This window comes from Rhinoraja longicauda, chromosome 17 (genome assembly GCF_053455715.1).
Source record: "Rhinoraja longicauda isolate Sanriku21f chromosome 17, sRhiLon1.1, whole genome shotgun sequence".
Taxonomy (NCBI): Eukaryota; Metazoa; Chordata; class Chondrichthyes; order Rajiformes; family Arhynchobatidae; genus Rhinoraja; species Rhinoraja longicauda.
Window position 1 is genome coordinate 7,561,662 of NC_135969.1, and position 21,765 is coordinate 7,583,426.

General features: G+C 45.9%; 2 protein-coding genes across 14 annotated transcripts in view; one reads left to right on the forward strand and one right to left on the reverse strand.

Moving 5' to 3' along the window:
- Nucleotides 1-21,765, reverse strand: part of atp2b2 (ATPase plasma membrane Ca2+ transporting 2) — a 1,022,617-nt gene that overhangs the window by 275,294 nt on the left and 725,558 nt on the right. The gene's annotated exons all lie outside the window — the stretch shown is intronic.
- On the forward strand, nucleotides 670-20,404 carry LOC144601591 (uncharacterized). The gene is made up of 6 exons (XM_078413799.1): nucleotides 670-861; nucleotides 8,747-8,813; nucleotides 10,971-11,006; nucleotides 13,197-13,309; nucleotides 17,022-17,222; nucleotides 19,081-20,404. Exons 1-6 carry the CDS (start codon nucleotides 792-794, stop codon nucleotides 19,158-19,160), a joined length of 567 nt encoding a protein of 188 aa, XP_078269925.1. The 5' UTR covers nucleotides 670-791; the 3' UTR covers nucleotides 19,161-20,404.

Consider the following 21,765-nt stretch of genomic DNA (forward strand, 5'->3'; position numbering starts at 1 on the left):
CCCACCGGCGTGTTTGCGTGCTGTATCTCTAAATGAAACACATTTGCCTTGATGACATCCCTGCTGGGAACTTGCTCAGAGAGGTCAACTTCAACGGTTGGAACAAGACTCCATACGGTGACAGAGCTTGCCGCACATGCGCCACTTTGTGTTGGTGGGAGAAGAGTGTTGTGGCAGTACCAGCTACACTTCATGAAACAGCTGGGGAAACCTATAGAAACCTGCGGGGTGATTTTAGAGAGTTGCATAAAATCATGGGAGGAATAGATCGTGGAGACACACAGAGTCAGTTCCTTCCTACACACTCTTCACTTCTGTCATCGGCCATATAATAACCTATTGGCAGGTCCTTTGCAAGGCCAAACTTGAACTAGTTAGTGATTCAACCATTAGAGTCTCATTAACTATCGAAGGTGTCACAAAATGCTGGAGTAACTCAGCGGGTCCGTCAGCATCTCAGGAGAGAAGGAATGGGTGACGTTTCGGGTCGAGACCCTTCTTCCAAGTCTCATGAACTATCCTCATTTAGTTTAGTCCAAACAGTGAGTTGAATCTTCAAGAACTGCAGCTTCCAGCAGGGGGAACAAAAGCATTTTAATGACTTGTTTTCATTATACGTTGGAGGGCACCACATCGTTCTCTGCAACACGACTCTGTCATAAAACAATTTCCAAACGAAACTGAAACTCCAAGCACTGCACACTAACTTTCTCATTCTGTTCTTCTGAGCACACCGGAGGTTCACGTTTTAACTGAGGTCTGAAACACAAGGAATAAACTGGAAAGAAAATATGGCCATAAAGATGATGAGCTTGCAGTCGATGTGTTGGCTGATAGCCTGCCTGGCAATTCAGCCTTCTGGTGAGTTTGGAAATAAACTTGCTCCATTCCATTCTTAATTTAAGGAGTACGTTGGAGAATTTATTTAAAATTTCCCGCACAATGGTAACATTTTATTCTTGCGCAAATTATGTCGGCATGATGTTAAAAGTGTTAATACGTTAATACGTACAGTAGAGCAATAATTCTGGAGTAAGTTCAAGAGAATTTTCTTAAGAATTAAATTACCTTGTGATTTTCGAAAAAAATGTTGCATCCGATTGTATTGCATTGGGTGGCACCGTACAAGTGCGGGCAATTAATTCAATTGTCAATTGTACATTGGCAAAGGTACAACATTTTTACTGATCGATTAGTACGCGAACATTTATTCCTCTCACTTGTTTTCCAGTTGGTACAGTAATCGGTTATCTTCAACACACAAGTCTCTCAGTGGTCTGACCCTTCTTTCAGTTCTTTTAATTCTATGTCTTCTGATTTTTTAAAATCTCTTTATGAAGGAAAATGGATTTTTCTGATTTACTCTTTGTATACACCTTATTAATATTTTTTTAAATCTCAATTAATCTAAATTTTTAATTAATTCAATTAATTTAATTAATTTCAATTTTTTTAAAATCTCAATTAACACTCTTTGTTCCAAAACTCCCCCCCCCCACGTGTTTATAAAGTAATTCATTCAAGCTGAAATGTCCTTGCAATGTTTCTGTAATGGGAAAGGAATTGCTCCAAGTTTCTGGAGTGGTTTCAAATTCATCGGTGAAAGAGCAGATCTATCCACCAACCTGTCCACCACAATCGACCTGCTTTCCAAACTAACTATTGAAACCCAGGGAGAGGGTTGAGTTTCGAGGTTTTCTCCCTTACCTGAGAACCATCTGGTTTAGTTAGAGATACAGCACGGAAGCAGGCCCTTCGGCCCACCGAGTCTGCCCTGACCAGTGATCCCCGCACATTAACACTTCCCCAGCACACGCTAGGGACAATTTGCACATGTACCAAGCCAATTAATCTACAAACCTGTACGTCTTTGGAGTGTGGGAGGAAACCGACGATCTTGGAGAGAACCCACGCAGGTCACGGGGAGAATGTACGAGCTCCATATGTACAGCACCCATAGTCGGGTGGGAACCCGGGTCTCTGGCGCTGTAATCGCTGCAAGGTAGCAACTCTACCGCTGCGCCACCGTGACCGCCGCCAACTCTCTGACAACTTATGGAAAGTTACAGGAATATTCAGATCCTGCCACTGTGGCCTTTTACAAAAGACCTTTTTTTCGAGTTCCAGGTCATAGTAAAAGTTATATCAGTCTGATTTGCATTTTCCATTCTCAGTCGCAATTGAAGTTTCAGAAATCGTCAGACTCTCCCCTGACTGTCCAAAACACAGACGCGTTCAACAATTTAAAATCTTTTAAAATATTCACCCAAGTTTTGTTGATCAAGCATTAAGTCCACAAAATCTTTAGGGATGAGGGGTAATGAGATGAAACATTGCACATTATCCCATTCAAATGGATTCAGTTTGGAAGCCTGTTTTTGTTTAATATAATATCAGACAAATGTAGTTACATTGAGATTTTAGACCCAACTCCTCACCAGCCATTTTTCTGGCACCAATAGCTTTCTGAGATCATAAAATGGCCGAAAGGAAACTCATGTGAACCTTTGGATGAAAATGTCACCTTCCTCCTTCTGAATTAGCAGGCGGTAACGTTAGACCACAGCTTACGTAGGTGTTAGACCACAGCTTATGTTAGTGTATGCAAAGCATGGTGAGAGCACGTTTAGCCCATTAATAATAATAATAATAATAATAATACATTACATTTATATAGCGCAGGATAGGGCTGTGCCGGTGATGTTAGAGGTGGTTTCAAGTCGGGTGAGGACTTACAAAGCCACAAGACCACAGATACCAGAATTAGAAGGGTCCCGACCCAAAACATCATCTATCCATTTCCATCCACTGATGTTGCCTGACCTGCCAGCAGTTTGTTATTTACCCCAGTCCAAAAAGATTACCTGGCCAAATGCCACTTTCTAGCCTTGCAGTTCTCAACTGTTCAATCTACCAATTTTTAAAACAAATGAAGGATTTTGCATCCATGATCCTTCCAGGCAATGATGTCCAGCCTTATACGACCTTGTGAGAGAAAAGATTTTTCCTAATCTTCTCTCAGATCCTTTTTCCAGTTGTTTTAATTCTCTGTCGCCACATTTTTGCTCTTTTCCTGAAAGGAAACGGATCCTTCTTATTTACACTATGTGGACACATTATCAGTTTTTGTTGTCCTTAATTACGTCCACTCTCAGCCTCCTTTGTTCCAAAAATTCCCCACCAGTCCATAAAATACTTCATCCTTGCACTGTTTCTGTAAAGGGAAAGGGATCGCTCCAGGGTTCAGGGATGGTTTCAAATTCATCAAAGTGCAGATCTATCCACCGACGTGCTCACAATGTTCTCAGTGTTCTCCAAGCCGGCGTTTGATACCTGAGGGTGAGTGAGGCCTGTGTTTCCAGATTTTCTCCCTCACCTGAGAAACCGCTCCATTGTCTGACAATAGACAATAGGTGCAGGAGTAGGCCATTCGGCCCTTCGAGCCAGCACCACCATTCAATGTGATTATGGCTGATCATTCTCAATCAGTACCCCGTTCCTGCCTTCTCCCCATAACCCCTGACTCCGCTATCCTTAAGAGCTCTATCTAGCTCTCTCTTTAATTCATTCAGAGAATTGGCCTCCACTGCCTTCTGAGGCAGAGAATTCCACAGATTCACAACTCTCTGACTGAAAAAGTTTTTCCTCATCTCAGTTCTAAATGGCCTACCCCTTATTCTTAAACTGTGGCCCCTGGTTCTGGACTCCCCCAACATTGGGAACATGTTTCCTGCCTCTAACGAGTCCAACCCCTTAATAATCTTATATGCTTCAATAAGATCCCCTCTCATCCTTCTAAATTCCAGTGTATACAAGCCTAGTCGCTCCAGTCTTTCAACATATGACAGTCCTGCCATTCCGGGAATTAACCTAGTAAACCTACGCTGCACGCCCTCAATAGCAAGAATGTCCTTCCTGACAATTGGAAATTTGTGGAATATTCAGACCCTGCCACTTTGCTGCTTATGTCATCACAGAATGAAAAGATCACGTAATTAGGGAAGATTCTTGACTAGTTTAGTTTAGTTTAGAGATACAGCGTGGAAACAGGCCCTTTCGGCCCACCGGGTCCGCGCCGACCAGCGATCCCCGCATATTAACACCATCCTATACACACTAGGGACAATTTTTACATTTGCCAAGCCAATTAACCTACACACCTGTACGTCTTTGGAGTGTGGCAGGAAACCAACGATCTCAGAGAAAACCCACGCAGGTCACGGGGAGAACGTACAAACTCCGTACAGACAGCGCCTGTAGTTGGGATTGAACCCGGGTCTCCAGTGCTGCATTCGCTGTAAGGCAGCAACTCTACCGCTGCGCCACCGTGACTGCCCAAATATTAGTACAGGTGTCAGAGGTTATAGGGAGAAGGCAGGGGAATGGGGTTAGGAGGGAGAGATAGATCAGCCATGATTGAATGGAGGTAGACAATGGGCCAAATTCTACTCCTATCCCTTATGACCTGATGAAAACATTGTACTTCCCCTTCCATTCTTCCAAAGTGCATATCTTTTTGATAAATTATGCTTTGCCTTGGGGATTCGAGTTAAGTTAAGTCAAGTTGAGGAAGGAACTGCATAAGCTTGTTCACACCCAAGAGAGACACAAAATGCTGGAGTAACTCAGTGGGACAGCCAGCATTTCTGGAGAGAAGGAATGGGTGACGTTTCAGGTCGAGTCCCTTCTTTAGACCTGAAATGTCGCCCATTCCTTCTCTCCTGAGATGCTGCCTGACCTGCTGAGTTACTCCAGCATTTTGTGAATAAATACCTTCGATATGTACCAGCATCTGCAGTTATTTTCCTACCCTGCTCCATAACTCCATCATTCTATTGGTCCAAGGGTTAGTCCATGGTGTTCTATTGTAGAGGTAAGATTAGGGCTGCGCAGTTTGGTTCAGAAACTTGATGTTTGTAGGAAATTAGCTGTTCCTGAACCTGGTGGTCTTAGACTTTGGGATTCTGTACCTCCTTGCCGATGCTGGCAGCAAGAAGAGTTCCTGGTCTGGTTAGTGGGGTTTTTGAGGCGGTGCCTCACATAGATGCTTTTGATGGTGTGGTGGGCAGTAACCAAAGATACTCGAGGAACAAGATGGACCACTCCGTTGAAATGGCCCATACTGAAGTGTAGTACGCAAAGGAGCCATTTTAGTAGTCAAAACCCGCTGTTCGTTATGCCTCTCGCAGTGTAATCAGTGTTGTGAGGGAACAGTATGTGTGATGACACCATTAAAATGCAGAATACATCTCATCTATCAATTCACAGAATTTTGTTATTTTTCTTTCTAAATGTTTCTGTAAGTTTCTGCCAATTAAAATGGCGTCATGACATACTACGGTTTTTAGGGTCGAGTGGTCTATCTTGCTCCTCGAGTATCTTTGGCAGTAACTGTGGAACGAATGGTTAGACGACTTTTCGGGTTGGGACCATTCTTTGGACTCTTATCATTATTTCAGATCAGGGTCCTTGGTGTTGTTGACATGAAGTCCGAGGAAGGGTCTCGACCCGAAACGTCACCCATTCCTTCCCCCCAGAGATGCTGCCTGACCCGCTGAGTTACTCCAGCATTTTGTATCTACTTCGGTTTAAACCAGCATCTGCAGTTCCTTCCTGCACAGAGCTGAAGAAGACCCTGATTTAGAGTCTGCATGCCTGGTGGTTTGAGAGACACATAGGCAGTATGTGTGGAGGAAGGGGCGGCTCGGTGGCGCGGCGGTAGAGTTGCTGCCTTGCAGCGAATGCAGCGCCGGAGACCCGGGTTCGATTCTGACTACCGGTGTGGAGTTTGCACGTTCTCCCCGTGACCTGTGTGGGTTTTTTCCGAGATCTTCGGTTTCCCCCCACACGCCAAAGACGCACAGGTATGTAGGTTAATTGGCTGGGTAAATGTAAAAATTGTCCTTAGTGTGTGCAGGATAGTGTTAATGTGCGGGGATCGCTGGGTGGCGCGGACCCGGTGGGCCCGAAGGGCCTGTTTCCATGCTGTATCTCTAAATCTAAAACTAAGCTCGGTAAGCATATTATAATGCAGGAAATGTGAGTCTGGAAACCAAGCTAGGTGTTGAACAGGATGTGAACATTAAGGTGATCTGAAGTCAGACACAGAAAGGAGACTGTTATGTGGTTTGAAAAAACTTAAAACAATAGAACAAATCATAATGTGTAGGAAGTAACTGCAGATGCTGGTTTAGAAGAAGGGTGTCGACCCAAAACGTCACCCATTTCTTCCCTTCAGAGATGCTGCCTGACCCGCTGAGTTACTCCAGCATCTTGTGTTTATCTTCGAATAACATCAGAACCCTTGCCCTGTCCCATCCCGTCCCGATATCAGGTTTGTTATTCCTTTTCCCATCTGCCCATCGCCTCTCTCTAACCTTGTTCTATTTATCACCTTCCAACCTCCTTCTCCACCTTCCCCCTCTCATCTCCACGTTTGCATCTGTCAGCCCAATTGGTTCCTTATTTGTTTGCACCGATTGTCCACCAGCCTTTGCTGAAAGTCGCCTCCCTCCCCTTCCTTGCTCCATCTGCCCATCCTCTCCCACCTACCTTGGGTTTTCCACCATCACCTGCCAGCCCATGTCTCACCCTTCCAGTTCAAGAGTCAAGAGCAAAGAATCAAGAGTGTTTTATTGTCACTTGTCCCAGATAGAACAAAGAAAATCATAGAGCAGCTCAACAGAATATGTAAACATAGTGCACTGGAAACAATATAATAAACCAGAAAAAAAGGTCTGTGTGTGTATATATATATATATATAGACATACTCACATATGCAAATACACACATATATATATATATATATACACACACATACACATATACACATACATATACACACACCGACACACACCCATATACACACACACACACATATACACACACATACACACATATACACACACATACACACACACACACACACATACGCGCGCACACACGCACACACACACACACACACACACACACACACACACACACACACACATACGCGCGCACACACACACACACACACATACATACACACACACACACACACACACACACACATACACACACATACACACACATACACACACACACACACATACACATTAAAAAACAAACAAACAATAATAACAGTATCAGTCTATGTTCAGAGCTTATTTGAGGTTGTTGTGCTTAATAGCCTAATGGCTGTAGGGAAGAGGTTGTGGGGCAGAATCAGAACTACGGGACACAGAGCAGATGTGGGTGAGGAATTCAGGGATCTCTTTTGACAAGGCGAGAGAGCAGCGAGAACTCCCATTCAACATGGGGTCCATAAGATGGCACTTCACTTAGGGTTGCCAACTATCCCGTATTAGCCAGGACACCCGTGCCTGTGTCCCGTATTAGGCCCTTGGGGGGTGCTGTTGGTCCGGACACTGTAGGCCCGAACGCTGTAGGCCTGGACACTGTAGGCTCGGGAGCCTCTCACTGTAGGCCCGGACACTGTAGTCCCAAATGCTGTAGGCCTGGACACTGTAGGCTCGGGAGCCTCTCGCTGTAGGCCCGGACACTGTGGGCCCCGACAGTGTAGGCCCGGAGGCCTGGGCGCCACCTAACAGAGGTTGCGTAGCAAACCGCCTCCAGGCCCGGGCGGCCCCCATTGGTGGAGCGGGAGCACGTGGCCGCTGGCTGGGTGAGGTCACGTGGGGCGCGGGGCGGTGACGTTACCCTTTGTCCCCTATTTGGGAGTGAGGAAGTTGGCAACCCTACCTTCACTAGAGCCTCAGACTAGACGTCAATCTCTGAAATGCTTCTCCAAAGGTTATGGGGGTGAAGGCAGGAGAATGGGGCTGAGAGGGAAAGATAGGTCAGCCATAATAATAATAATAACAAACATTTATTTTATATAGCGCTTTTCCAAATGCTCAAAGACGCTTTACAATAACAGTCAAGACATAAAAACAAACAGGCGAACTGTCCTGACGGAGAAGCGGCGAACAAATAGCGCCAGCGTCCTCTCACGTCAGGGTCCGGCAGTAAACAATAAAGAACACAAGACACACAATTACAATTTTAACACAAACAGCCATCACAGTGATTGCTCCAGGCACACCCTCACTGTGATGGAAGGCAAAGAAAAGTCTTATCTCCTCCTCATTCTTCTCCCGTGGTGCCACGAGGCGATCGAGGCTCCCGACTTTTGAAGCCCCCACCGGGCGATGGAAAGTCCCAGGGTCGAGCCGAGCAGGTCGATGAAGGTCCTGAGCCCCCACCGAGCGATGGAAAGTGCCGTGGCCAGGCCACGCAGGGCGATGAAGGTCCTGCGAGCGGGTCGATCAAACCTCGCACTCCGGTGCGGTCGAAGCTGCTACGGCTGGAGCTCCCGAAAACCGGTCGCCAGCCAGGGACCTGCGAACTCCCGATGTTGCGGTCTGCAGGGCCCACGGCCGAAGCCTCCGAGATGGTAAGTCCAGGCCCTGCGGCAGGAGTCTTCAAGGTCGATCCCAGCTGGAGGCCGCCGACTCCACGGTGTTAGGCCGAAGCGCAAACGGAGACACAACACGGTAAAGGTCGCATCTCCGTTGATGGAATGGAGGAATTGCCACGATGGGCCGAATGGCCTAATTCTGCTCCTATGACTTATGAATTTATAAACCCAGAAAGATTTGACTCAGGCTTGGCTGATAGTTTCTAGTTTTGTATTAATAGTTATTGCATAAGATCAATTTGATTTGATTTAAGATCTCTGTAACGTCTGTATTACTTTGACAGCTGCAACCTCCAAGGTAGACTGCAAGTGGGGTTGGGATGGAGTGACCTGCACGGAGAAGAAACGCCTGTAAGTAACCAACAATATTGCATGCTTTGACTCTTCTTTGGTTTTTATGAGTTCAAATTGTTGCATCAGAGAATTGGATGAAATCTATAAAATACTGTGTTTTGGAATTAGATTTATAAATACATTACGTCTAAATCGTGGCTTCCACTGTTATTTTATTTCTGAGCTTGGTCTGAATTGGTCCAGGCAAAGAAAATAAGGCAAGGCTCACAATTCAGAACAGTTTATTGTAACCCAATCTAATGCCACATGTAAAATACATGAAAGCGCTGACTAATGGTATTGCACCCAATGTTACATGAAATTACCAAAGGTCTGATCTAAAACAGTTTGGTTGCATTTGGCATGCAAGCTACCCTTTTAACTCCAACATTGTTTATTCTTTAATTCTAAATGTAGTTACACAGCATTCACCATGTTGACCACTTGCACTATAATTGTTGCAAAGTGCCCCTTCCAACACTTTAACCCTTAGCTCAGCAACTCTCTCTCTCTCTCTCTCTCCCCCCTCTCCCTCCCCCTCTCCCTCTCCCTCTCTCTCCCTCACTCTCTCTCTCCCTCACTCTCTCTCTCGCTCTCCCTCCCTCTCCCTCCCTCTCCCCCTCCTCCCCCTCTCTCCTTCTCTCACTCTCTCCTCTCCCTTCCTCTCTCCCTCCATCTTTCCCTCCTCCCTCTCTCTCTTCCTTGCCCTTTCTCTCCCCCTCTCTCCCCCCCCCTCTCTGTCTCTCTCTGTCTCTCTCTGTCTCTCCCCCTCTCTCCCCCCCCCTCTCTGTCTCTCTCTGTCTCTCTCTGTCTCTCCCCCTCTCCCCCCCCCTCTCTCTCTCTCTCCATCTCCCTCACCCTCTCCCTCTCTCCACTCTTAATTTATAACCCCCAAATCATACTTGTGATGATTTAATTAAAGCAGCAGTTTTAATTTATACCTCCACTCGGGGTCAAACTATCAGCATAACAAAAGCTGTTAGCAAATGCTTCCACTAAAGGAGTACAGATGTACAGTAGCTACGCCACAGTCATGTTGGTCTGCATGTCATGCCTAGTTACTTTTTTTTTTTTAATTAATATCCATGCAGAGCACTTTATTGTACAAACAGTGCCTGCAGTATGGCTATTCAGGTAATGGAAATTAGCCTTTACTGAATTCACAAATCACATAAACATTTGAGATATACAATATAATTTTCTAATTGAATTCATGTAGGGCTAATGATTGCTTTACATTCAATTGATTGATATTGAAACAGTTACCAACACAATAAGACCAAAATCTAAAAAGTACCTTTAAAACCAAGTATTGTTAGCAGCCACAAAATCAGTCCGCTGAGTGTTTCCAGTATTTTCTGTTTTGATTCCAAATTTCCAGTATTCAGTAAACTTTTTGCTCTTACTAATTAAATCCATATCAGTCATGGACAGGAAAGTTAAATATAACTATATCGCAGAGCACAATTCTTCACTGTTTGCAACTCCAAATTTTGTGCCATTTGCAAACTGACGAACCAATCCATCTCCATTGTTGTTTATAATCACCATCGAGCGTCCCAGCACCGATGACTGTGGAGCACCACTGTCCACATCATGTGCCCATAGTTTTCTTTGTAATACTATTTCCAAGCCTGGAGTAAGACCTTGTGTAATCACACTCTATATTTCAAAACGATAATGACAAGAATTATTTAACCTTAGAATTTATTCTATTCTGATTTTCTTTAATAGAATTCCAAAATACTCCCTGATTAAAATGAATGTTAACTTATTTTAATCAATTTCCATGAATAACATTTTCTTTGTCTGAAGCATTGGGCTGTGGAGGTTTGCACAGTTTAGGTACACAGAGGCAATATTTTTCATAACATTTTCCAACACGCTGAGTGTTGATCCCATCTCCATTTTATGACAATGTAGTCGAGTCCATCGCACAGATCAAACTCTCCACCATTTACACTTCATGATGTATCGGAAAAGCTCCCAACATAATCAAAGACTTGTCCCACCCTGGACATTCCTCCTATGTGCTCTCAGCGGACAAAAAGATTCAGAAGCTTGAATGTGCACACCACCAGACTCTGGAATAGCTTCTTTCTCCTTTGCCATCAGGCTTCTGAGCAGTATAATTCTTTTTATTAAAATTTTTTAATGTTTCTTTTTTATGCCTAGTTACGTTGAAGACATCGACACATGGATATCGGCCAGGTAAAAAGATCTTTCAAAAATAAATAAGTATATCAGAGTTTGCTTATCATCTTCAAAGGTGCTTCAAAGTGCTCCCACCCTATGGAACTCACTACCCCAAACCGTCAGAGACTCTTCCACACTCACCACATTCAAAACATCACTGAAGTCTCACCTGTTCAGTACTGCCTTCAACCACTGAAGGTCACCTCACCTTCTGTCTCCTTTCTCTGTTCGTTTACTTATTTATTTATTTATTCACTTCCCTATGTTCTCTAAATCCCTGTAAAGCGTCTTTGAGTATATGAAAAGCGCTATATAAATGTAATGCATTATTATTATTATTAAAGGTATATTTTAGACATAAAAAATATGTACAGGCAAAACAATACATTCTTTACAATAGCAATACAATACAATAGACAATAGACAATAGGTGCAGGAGGAGGCCATTTGGCCCTTCGAGCCAGCACTGCCATTCATTGTGATCATGGTTGATCATTAACAATCAGTACCCCGTTCCGGCCATCTCCCCATACCCCCATACAACACGATGTGGTGGGACTTTATTTATCCCAGGAGGCAAATTGATCTGCCAACAGCCATAAAACACAAGACACATGAAACATGAAGCTGAAGGGGCGAGTGGACAGGATTGGGGATGTGCAAAGATTGGGGGGGGGGACTAGAGTGACCCAGCAGCAACCCCCCCACCTACTGCAGCCGCCCAGAGTGACCCAGCAGCAACCCCCCCACCTACTGCAGCCGCCCAGAGTGACCCAGCAGCAACCCCCCCACCTACTGCAGCTACCCAGAGTGACCCAGCAGCAACCCCCCCACCTACTGCAGCCACCCAGAGTGACCCAGCAGCAACCCCCCCACCTACTGCAGCCACCCAGAGTGACCCAGCAGCAACCCCCCACCTACTGCAGCCGGTGCCCACCTGCCTGGAGATGTGCTTCAGAATAATCCCCATGGAGTTTGCAGGAGCATCGCTGCCCTCTGCACGCTGCCCTGTGGCAGGGGAGGCAGGCCCACTTCAGCTTAGTTTGTTGTCCCGCGTACCGAGGTACAGTGAAAAGCTTTTGTCGTGTGCTAACCTGCCAGCGGAAAGACAATTCACGATTACAATCGAGCCATTCACAGTGTGCAGATACATGATAAGCGAATAACATTTTGTGCAAGGCAAAACCAGTAAAGTCCGATCACAGAGAGCCCGAGGGTCACCGATGAGGTCGATAGAGAGTTTTTCATTGCTCAGCAGGGCAGAACGCCAAGAAAGACATGAAGGCACAAGAGCAGATAGACACAAAAAGCTGGAGTAACTCAGCGGGACAGGCAGCATCTCTGGAGAGAAGGAATGGGTGACGTTTTGGGTGGAGACCCTTCTTCAGACCCGAAACGTCACCCATTCCTTCTCTCCAGAGATGCTGCCTGTCCCACTGAGTTCCTCCAGCTTGTTGTGTCTGTCTTCGGTTTAAATCAGCAACTGCAGTTCCTTCCCACACGAGGCAGAAGAGCAGGTGTGGTGAGGAGATACTGAGGAGGATGGGACAACAAGGTCCATCTGCCTCAATTGCAAGAGCTCTCTGGCAGCACTTATCCAGAGATGCCTCGGTGTAAGGTCTAGTTCCTTTGGACCAACAGCCCATCCCAACCCTTTACTTATGCTCAGCCTTGCTCTCAACCCAAAAACAAAACCACGGGAGTTTAAGTACCCACACCTTGCCCATCCCAATGACCAAGTGAGTGATGGTCCACTGGGCAGCATTGTGGCTCCACTCTCTCTCTTCAGCATTTTATGTTCATCAGTTCATAAGTGATAGGAGCAGAACTAGGCCATTCGGCCCATCAAGTCGACTCCCCCATTCAATCATGGCTGATCTATCTCTCCCTCCTGACCCCATTCTCCTGCCTTCTCCCCATAACCCCCGACACCTGTACTAATCAAGAAGCTATCCATCTCTGCCTTAAATATATCCATTGGCTTGGCCTCCACAGCCTTCTGAGGCAAAGAATTCCACAGATTCACCACCCTCTGACTGAAGACATTCCTCCTCATCTCCTTCCTGAAGGAACGTCCTTTCATTCTGGGGCTATGACCTCTGGTCCTGGACTCTCCCACTGGTGGTAACATCCTCCCCACATCCACTCTGTCCAGGCCTCTAATTTCCTCTCATTTTAATTAATCTTCCCTTCTATTTTCCATAGTCAGAAGATAATAATTGGAAGTGGAGTGGTGGGGGGCATCAGTGTGGTTGCACTGGTAGTATGGTGCTGCTGCTGCTGCTGGGCCCTTAACAGTTCCACACCTCGCCAAAGGGGTGAGTAACTGTTCTGGCTGTGGTTTATTATAGTCACCTGCCCTGAGGTACAGTGCTTATGCGCCATGCAATCGAATCAGATAACACCATCCTTGAATACAGTCAAGCCAAAAGTAAACACAAACGATAGAACAAAGAAAAATACCGGAGTGCAGAATATGTAAGAAAATAACTGCAGATGCTGGTACAAATCGAAGGTATTTATTTCACAAAATGCTGGAGTAACTCAGCGGGTCAGGCAGCATCTCAGGAGAGAAGGAATGGGTGACGTTTCTTTAGTCTGAAGAAGGGTCTCGACCCGAAACGTCACCCATTCCTTCTCTCCTGAGAGGCTGCCTGACCCGCTGGGTTACTCCAGCATTTTGTGAAATAAATACCTTTGGAGTGTAGAATACAGTTTATTTACAAGTGGAACAGAGATTTAAAAGCATGAAGCAATTGTAATTGTGTCAGATGATAGTGCTTAGCATTCAGTGTGTTTCGTTTATGTACCAAAGGACAGTGAAAAGGCTTTGTGTCGCCTGTTATCCATTCAGCAAATAGACGATGCATGATTACCATCATGATGCCCACAGTGAACAGATATACAATAAAGAGAATAATCTTTAGTGCAAGATAAAGTCCAGTAAGTTCCATTAAAGATAGTCCAAGAGATCAGCTTCTCGTGGGGAGGACCGCATCAGAACAGTGGGAGTCATTCAAAGGTTGCTTCTGTGACTGGAGGCCGGTGTCCAGTGGGGTGCCGCAGGGATCGGTGTTGGGTCCCTTACTGTTTGTAATCTACATTAATGATCTGGATGTCAACGTACAGGGCATGATCAGCAAGTTTGCAGATGACACGAAGTTAGGGGGGGTGGTGAATAGCGAGGAAGGGATCTGCAAGCTGCAGGAAGATATAGATGAGATGGTCAGATGGGCGGAGCAGTGGCAGATGGAATATAATCCTGAAAAGTACGAGGTGATGCACTTTGGCAGGAATAACTTGGAGAGGGAGTACACCATGAATGGAAGGACCCTAGGGAAGACAGGGGTACAGAGGGACCTTGGAGTACAGGTACACAAGTCCTTGAAGGCAGCAGGACAGGTGGACAGGGTGGTCAAAAAGGCATATGGGTTACTGGCCTTCATTAGCCGGGGCATCGAATATAAAAGTAGGGGGTTAATGATGGAATTGTACAGAACACTGGTGAGGCCACAGCTGGAGTATTGTGTACAGTTCTGGTCACCACATTATAGAAAGGATGTGATAGCTTTGGAGAGGGTGCAGAGGAGATTCACCAGGATGCTGCCAGGGATGAAGGGCCTCGGCTATGAGGAGAGACTGAGCAGACTGGGGTTGTTTTCCCTGGAGCAGAGAAGGCTGAGAGGGGACATGATCGAGGTGTACAAGATCATGAGGGGCATAGATAAGGTAGATGGCGGGGAACTTCTTCCACTGGTGGAAGGTTCAACAACGAGGGGACATAGATACAGGGTAAGGGGAGGGAGGTTTCAGGGGGATGTGAGAAGGAACTTTTTCACCCAGAGGGTGGTTGGAGTCTGGAACTCACTGCCTGGGGTGGTGGTGGAGGCGGGAACACTCACAACATTTAAGAGGCATTTGGATGGGCACTTGAAATGCTACAACATTCAGGGCTACGGTCCAAATGCGGGAAAATGGGATTAAAATTAGACTGTGTTTGGTAACGGGCGGCACGGACACGATGGGCCGAAGGGCGTCTTTCTGTGCTGTAGGACTCTATGACTCTATGAGTCTTCAAAGAGGTAGATGGGAGGTCAGGACCCGTTCTCTCGTTGGTGATGGGATGATTCAGTTGCCTGATAACATCTGGGGAAGAAACTGTCCCTGAATCTGGAGGTGTGCGTTTTCACACTTCTGTACCTCTTGCCACCGTGACTTTCCGACACACTAGTTCACAAAGCTGCCATTAAACTGATTCAATTGAACGCTAACAGTCCACCTGTACAGAATGTGGACATGGCAACAAAAGAGAAACGGGCTGGCTATTTAGGCTCGAATGTCACGCTATCTTGAATCTCGACACACAGCAGAGAGACGATTGATCCACACAATGGGTTAGTTGCATCACTGCCAGATCCATCAATACTTAGATGATCGCAGCAAGTATCACCTACTGTGCCTAATTCTCATCATGAGAACAGCAGGGCAGGGATGAAAGCAGGGTGGAAGGTGCTCTAGGCATTGAAGACAGACACAAAATGCTGGAGTAACTCAGAGGGACAGGCAGCATCACTGGAGAGAAGGAATGAGTTGAGACCCTTCCTTAGACTGAGAGTCAGGGGAGAGGGAGAGAGAGAAAAGGTGTGAATACGGGACATCAAAGGGGACGAGGTTCAAGGAGAATGTAGAATGGATCATTGTAAGCTTGAGGAAGGTGACAACGAAGCACACAGAGATAAAATTTAATCTGGGGGCAGTCAGACTGGTTGGAGAAGTAGGATAGGGTAGGGATGGAGAGAGAGAGAGAGAAAGCAAGGGTTACTTGAAGTTAGAGAAGTCGATGTTCATACCGCTGGCGTGTAAGCTGCCCACATGTAATATGAGATGCTGTTCCTCCATTTTGCGCTGGGCCTCACTCTGACAGTGGAGGAGGCCCAGGACAGAAAAGTCAGTGTGGGGATGGGAGGGAGGGGGGTAAAATGTTTGGCAACAGAGAGGTGTAGGTTTAGGCTGAGGTGTTCAGTGAAACGATCACCGAGCCTGCACTTGGTCTCGCCGATATACAGGAGTCTTCAGTGCAAACCAGCATCTGCAGTTCCTCCGTACAGATTCCACTGGCAGTCAGGGGGAATGCCAAGCTGCCTAGAACCCCTGTCCCACTTAGGCGATGTTTTAGGCGACTACAGGCAACTAGGCTGTCACCACACAGTTGCCGGGGTGTCGCCTGTACGGCCGTGAGTCGTCTCCAATGAGTCGTAGCGTTTTTCTGGTCGCCGCTGGATTTTGAATTTTTTTTAAAAAATCGTCGACTGTTGGTTTGACGCCAATGATCGTAGCGTGACGTCTCCTGACAGGGGCGCTGTTGCAGGTTGTCGCCAGGTTGTCGCCAGGTGACGTAGGTTGTCACCGGTGCTGACTTCGTTGAATTCCATTGGCGACGACCTACGTCAAACCAACAAACCAACAGGTACCGGCGTCAGAACCGGAGGCCAAAATGACGTGAATTGTCTTCAGTTGTCGCCGACACGGTCGTAGATTGTCGGGGGTAGATGTAGGTTGACTTCGGTTGTCGTAGGTTGCTGCCTGTGCGGTCGTAGGTTGTCGTAGGTGCGGTCGTAGGTGGACGTCCTGAGTCGTGACGATTGGGTCGCTGGCTGTCGGTAGCTTGCCGTAGCTTGACATCACTAGGTGGTACGTTGTTGTAGCTTGTCGTAGACATTGTCGTAGACTATTGCAGTCACCGGCAGTCGCCTAAAAAACCCGCCTAAGTGGGACAGGGCCCTAATTAGGAATTCTATTGTAAAGAAGCTGCCACAAGATGGTTGCACTTAATGAGCTTGCACTTAATTCTGTGATTTTCTATCAACATATTGGCCTCAAATCTGTTGCCACAGAGTGCACTGGTCAGGCATCTCGACAGTGATTATGCGAGATTTTGCTTGCATATTCCAACCAAACATTGTCAGATAACTTTTGGCCGTGGATAGTTCCTTTTATTTAATTAATGTTGGTCTCCTCTTGTTCTTTCAGCTGTTGTCAACACCACTGCTGCAACTGTGGTGCCGATGGGCTATGGACAACCTGTGTCGATGTATCCAGGCTTCCAGGGGTACCAGCCAGTGCCTCTTCTACAGTCCCCTGCACAACTGCCCATGAATGCGCCCCCTTGCTCCTATGCTTACCCACAGGCAGGCCAAGCACAGCCACCTCCATACAATCAGGCAGCATCTGGTAAATAAATGTTGCACAACCATGTCCAGATCGACAGACACAAAATGCTGGGGTAACTCAGCGGGACAGGCAGCATGGGTCGAGACCCTTCTTCAGACCGAGATTCGGAGAGGGGGGAACTTAGAGGAGGGAAAAGGTTGGGAACAAATCAGAGCCCGCACCGATGACTCAGGATAGGTGAAGCCCACAAAGGTTCATTGTTGGCTGTGGAAGAGGTGATAAGAAAGGGATTTGAACAGTAAAACTGGCAGGATTACTAGCATGGGGAGGGAAGGAGAGAGAGGGAATGTAAAGGTTACTTGAAATCAGAGAAATTCATATTTATACCTCAGGGCTGTTCATAGGTTCATAATTTGTAGGAGCAAATTTAGGACATTCAGCCGATTAAGTCTACTCTGCCATTCAATCATGGCTGATCTATAATTCTCTCTCAACTCCATTCTCCTGCCTTCTCCCCATAACCTCTGACACCCTTACGAATCAAGAATCTGTCAATCTCCACATTAAAAATATCCATTGACTTGGCCTCCACAGCCTTCTGTGGCTATGAATTCCACAGATTCACCGCTCTCTAATTAAAGAAATCCCTCCTCATCTTTCCAAAGGTATGTCTGTCCTTTTATGCTGAGGCTGTGACCTCTAGTCCTAGACTCTCCCACTAGTGGAAACATCCTCTCCACATCCACTCTATCCAAGCCTTTCACCATTCGGTAAGTTTCAATGAGGGTTCCCCCCCCCCCCCCCCCTCATCCTTCTGAACTCCAGCGAGTAAAGGCCCAGTGTCGTCAAACGCTCATCATACGTCAACCCAATCATTCCTGGGATCGTTCTCGTAAACCTCGCCTGGACCCTCTCCAGAGCCGGCCCACCCTTCCTCAGATATGAGGCCCTTCCTTGCGGAGGATGTAGCCTATCCTCACTGACAGGGGGTGGCATGAAATCTCAGGTGCAGGTCGTCGTGGCTGGATGCATAAATCCTTTTGGGGCTTTTCAAAGGCATCCGGACCACAGGTTGTGTATACAATCCTAAGATCCTGGCCAGTAAAATGTTTGCCTGCACCTACACCAACTTGCTACTGAGACGGTCTGCGTCCATTGTGGGTGGTTGGGGAGGAAGCCCATTGGTTGGAGATGGGAAGGACCTGGAGTATTGATGAGCCAGTCTAGATTTGTACCACCCCACCATTGACAAGTCCAGTATAGTTTGGGGTCTGGTGACGCCACTCCCATTTACTTACTGATTGCTCAAGTAAGTAAGCCAAAAATAACAGGCGGTGAGGTTAATTATGTGTCCTTAGTTTACAGTTATTCTCCAATTATCTTCTAAAGTGTCATGACATAAAATGGCCTGTAAACATGATTTACATTGATGGGTTCAATACACAGTGAAGAATTTGGGGAAATTTGAACCCTTTCACTTACTTTCGCATGCACAGTTAAATAAATAGCACACCAACTGTGCCAGAGAGGCACGGCGACGTAATGGTAGAGCTACTGCCTTACAACGCAAGAGACCCCGGTTCGATCCCGACTACGTGTGTTTGTCTGCACGGAGTTTGTACGTTCTCCCCGTGACTTGCGTGCGTTTTCTCCGAGATCTTTGGTTTCCTCGCACACTCCAAAGACATATAGGTTTGTTGGTTAATTGGCTTGGTATAAATGTAAACTGACCCTAGTGTGTGTAGGGTAGTGTTAGTGTGCTGGTGTTAATGTACAGATAGGCGTGGGCTCGGTGGGCTGTAGGGCCTGTTTCCGCGCTGTATCTCTAAACTCTAAACTGAAACTAAACTAAAGTTTATAGGCTGTTTTGCCCATTATTTGATGCTAACATTTCATGACTTTGCTTTTATTGTAACAGGTGGACGACCTTCGCAGGTTCCGACCGGAGGCATGAATGATAATCCAAAATTTTTCAATACAGCGCAAACCAACATATGAACAAAACTACCAGCCACACCCAAGAAATGCTTCTGCCTGCTTTCATCCCTCCCAATATTCGTTAACCAAGTCCAAGGCTGAGTGAGATAGGAGAGTTCAGAGAAAATCTAAACAGAAGTTGTGCTAGAAAAAGTTAGAGAAGAGTACTGTCAGAACAAAAACAACTTTAGAAGTTAACACATTTGTCTGTCTCTGTCATGTCTGTCATGTAATTCCATTATAGACAATAGGTGCAGGAGTAGGCCATTCAGCCCTTCGAGCCAGCACCGCTGGCTCACTATTATAATAGTGATGCTCATAATAGCATCACTATTATGGTGAGCAGAAATGTCTTTCTACCTAATAATGTCTAGTCTGAATTAAGGTCCTTGGTCCTTAGCACAAACTGAAGTTCCCTCCCTGACCCCTAATTTCTTTGTTACCCTCAGACTTGGCTGCTTTAAGGCACTCCTGCCTAACATTTTACACGCAGACTCCATGCAGCTTAACGTCTAAAACTCTGCTGCCTCAAATCTAAACTTCCCATTACGTTTTCAAATCCGCAGGGCGATTCCTTTTCCTGACACCATCTATAGCTTCCTATGGGCCTTCTTCAACACCCTTGGTCCCATTGAATACAAGGCTCACAGATTCAGTTGCTCCACTGCAGCATGCTTGCCTTCAGGTGCCTGGGGATAAACTCTCAGGCTTGCTTTTCTTCCTCGTTTACTGGCTTTAAAGTGCTCATTTAAATCCACCTCTTTCACCATGTTTTTGGCCAGATGTTCTACGACTGTGTTATTTTTAATGGTTAGTGCAAAAGCAGAGAACTCCAACTCAGACTTGGAGCTGTGTCACTGACTGTACCTGTGATGTAGACAAATCCGGACCATGGGGCCTGGTAACTTATTCAAGGGAAGTCCAACTTCAAAAAGGGGCTCAGGCTAAACTGCCCAAATGAATGATAAATATTCCCATCTGATTTTCTTGCTTTCATGCTAACAATGATGAATAAAAGGTCATCTTACAATAATAGGACTTGTTACATTCCTGAAAAGATTATTATAGTTAAAGGTCTTTAGTTCTACTGTTTGTATTGTTTGATACATTCTAGCTTTTTGGCATGCCTCATAAAACAGGTTATATGTAGAAAAACATGTTGGGTTCAGGTAAAGTAAGCAAGTAAGCTGGATTTCATCTGTGAGCTTAACAGTAATAAGATGGTGACACCATGTTTTCTGTTAGTTTACGCTGATTTTTGATCTCGCAAATTTAAAATCTGTTTTGATTTTTCAGATTTATGCTTCTTTTAATAAACTTCTTTTTAAAATATTCTTAATCAGACCTTGTTGCCGATTTTGACTTTGAGGTGTGTTCCAGGGCTGCTCTGCTTGACAATAATATGGGCGGCATGGTGCCAGGGACTCGGGTTCCATCCTGACTACGGGCGCCGTCTGTACGGAGTTTGTACGTTCTCCCCGTGACCTGCGTGGGTTTTCTCCGAGATCTTCGGTTTCCTCCCACACTCCAAAGACGTACAGTTATGTAGGTTAATTGGCTGGGTAAATGTAAAAATTGTCCCTAGCGGGTGTAGGATAGTGCTAATGTGCGGGGATCGCTGGTCGGCGCAGACCCGGTGGGCCGAAGGGCCTGTTTCCCCAATGCATCTCTAAACTAAACTAAACTAAACTAATATAAAAAGATAAAATGATTAACTTCCTGTGCGGCAATGAATCATCTTAAGAAACATGTCTAAATACTCTTGATCTGCAAATAGTGCAGAGTTTCTTCACCACACGGCTATGAATAAAAATAGGTGTCCAAGACAAAAAGAACATTAATACCCATTATTCACAAACCCAGGGTGTTCCAGAGACCTTTGCAGCTTCTAAAATATTATGTGCTCTCTCTACTGTAAAGTGGTAAACTTCATAATCTATTACACAAAGCAAGTGCTACAAAAGTTAGAAGATACAAGACCATATCATGTTTTTTTTTCATTGATGTCAGTCAGGGAATTAATATTAGCCAAAACATTTGGGGAGTTCTGCTCAGAGTGATACAATGTGGAAACAGGCCCTTCGGCCCAACTCGCCCACACCGGCCAACAATGTCCCAGCTACACTAGTCCCACTTGCCTGCACTTGGTCCATAACCCTCCAAACCTGTCCTATCCATGTCTCTGTCTAACTGTTTCTTAAACGATGGGATAGTCCCAGCATCAACTACCTCCTCTGGCAGCTTGTTCCATTCACCCACCACCCTTCTCTTTGAAATTGTGCCATCGAAACGAATGGGGACTGAGAATCATAGCTGATGGTCAGGATGGTGACTCACACAGAGTGGAACTCCTATCCAAACTCTATTTACACTAAAGTCTCTGGACTGGTGCCTGAAACCACAACTCCTTGGCAGAGAGGCAGCCATTCCATTGGGATTATTAATTTTCCATAATCAATGGTAGAGTTGCTGCCTTACAACGCCAGAGACCTGGGTTCAAACCTGACTATGGGTGCTGTCTGCACTGAGTTTGTACGTTCTCCCTGTTTCCTGCGTGGGTTTTTTTCGAGGATCTCCAGTTTCCTCACGTACTACAAAGACATGCAGGCTTGTAGGTTAATTAGCT

Coding starts and splice junctions, on each gene's coding strand:
- LOC144601591 (XM_078413799.1), top strand. CDS start 792: ATGGCCATAAAGATGATGAGCTTGCAGTCGATGTGTTGGCTGATAGCC. Junction 11,007..13,196: donor GACACATGGATATCGGCCAG/GTAAAAAGATCT, acceptor TATTTTCCATAG/TCAGAAGATAATAATTGGAA. Junction 13,310..17,021: donor TTCCACACCTCGCCAAAGGG/GTGAGTAACTGT, acceptor TTGTTCTTTCAG/CTGTTGTCAACACCACTGCT.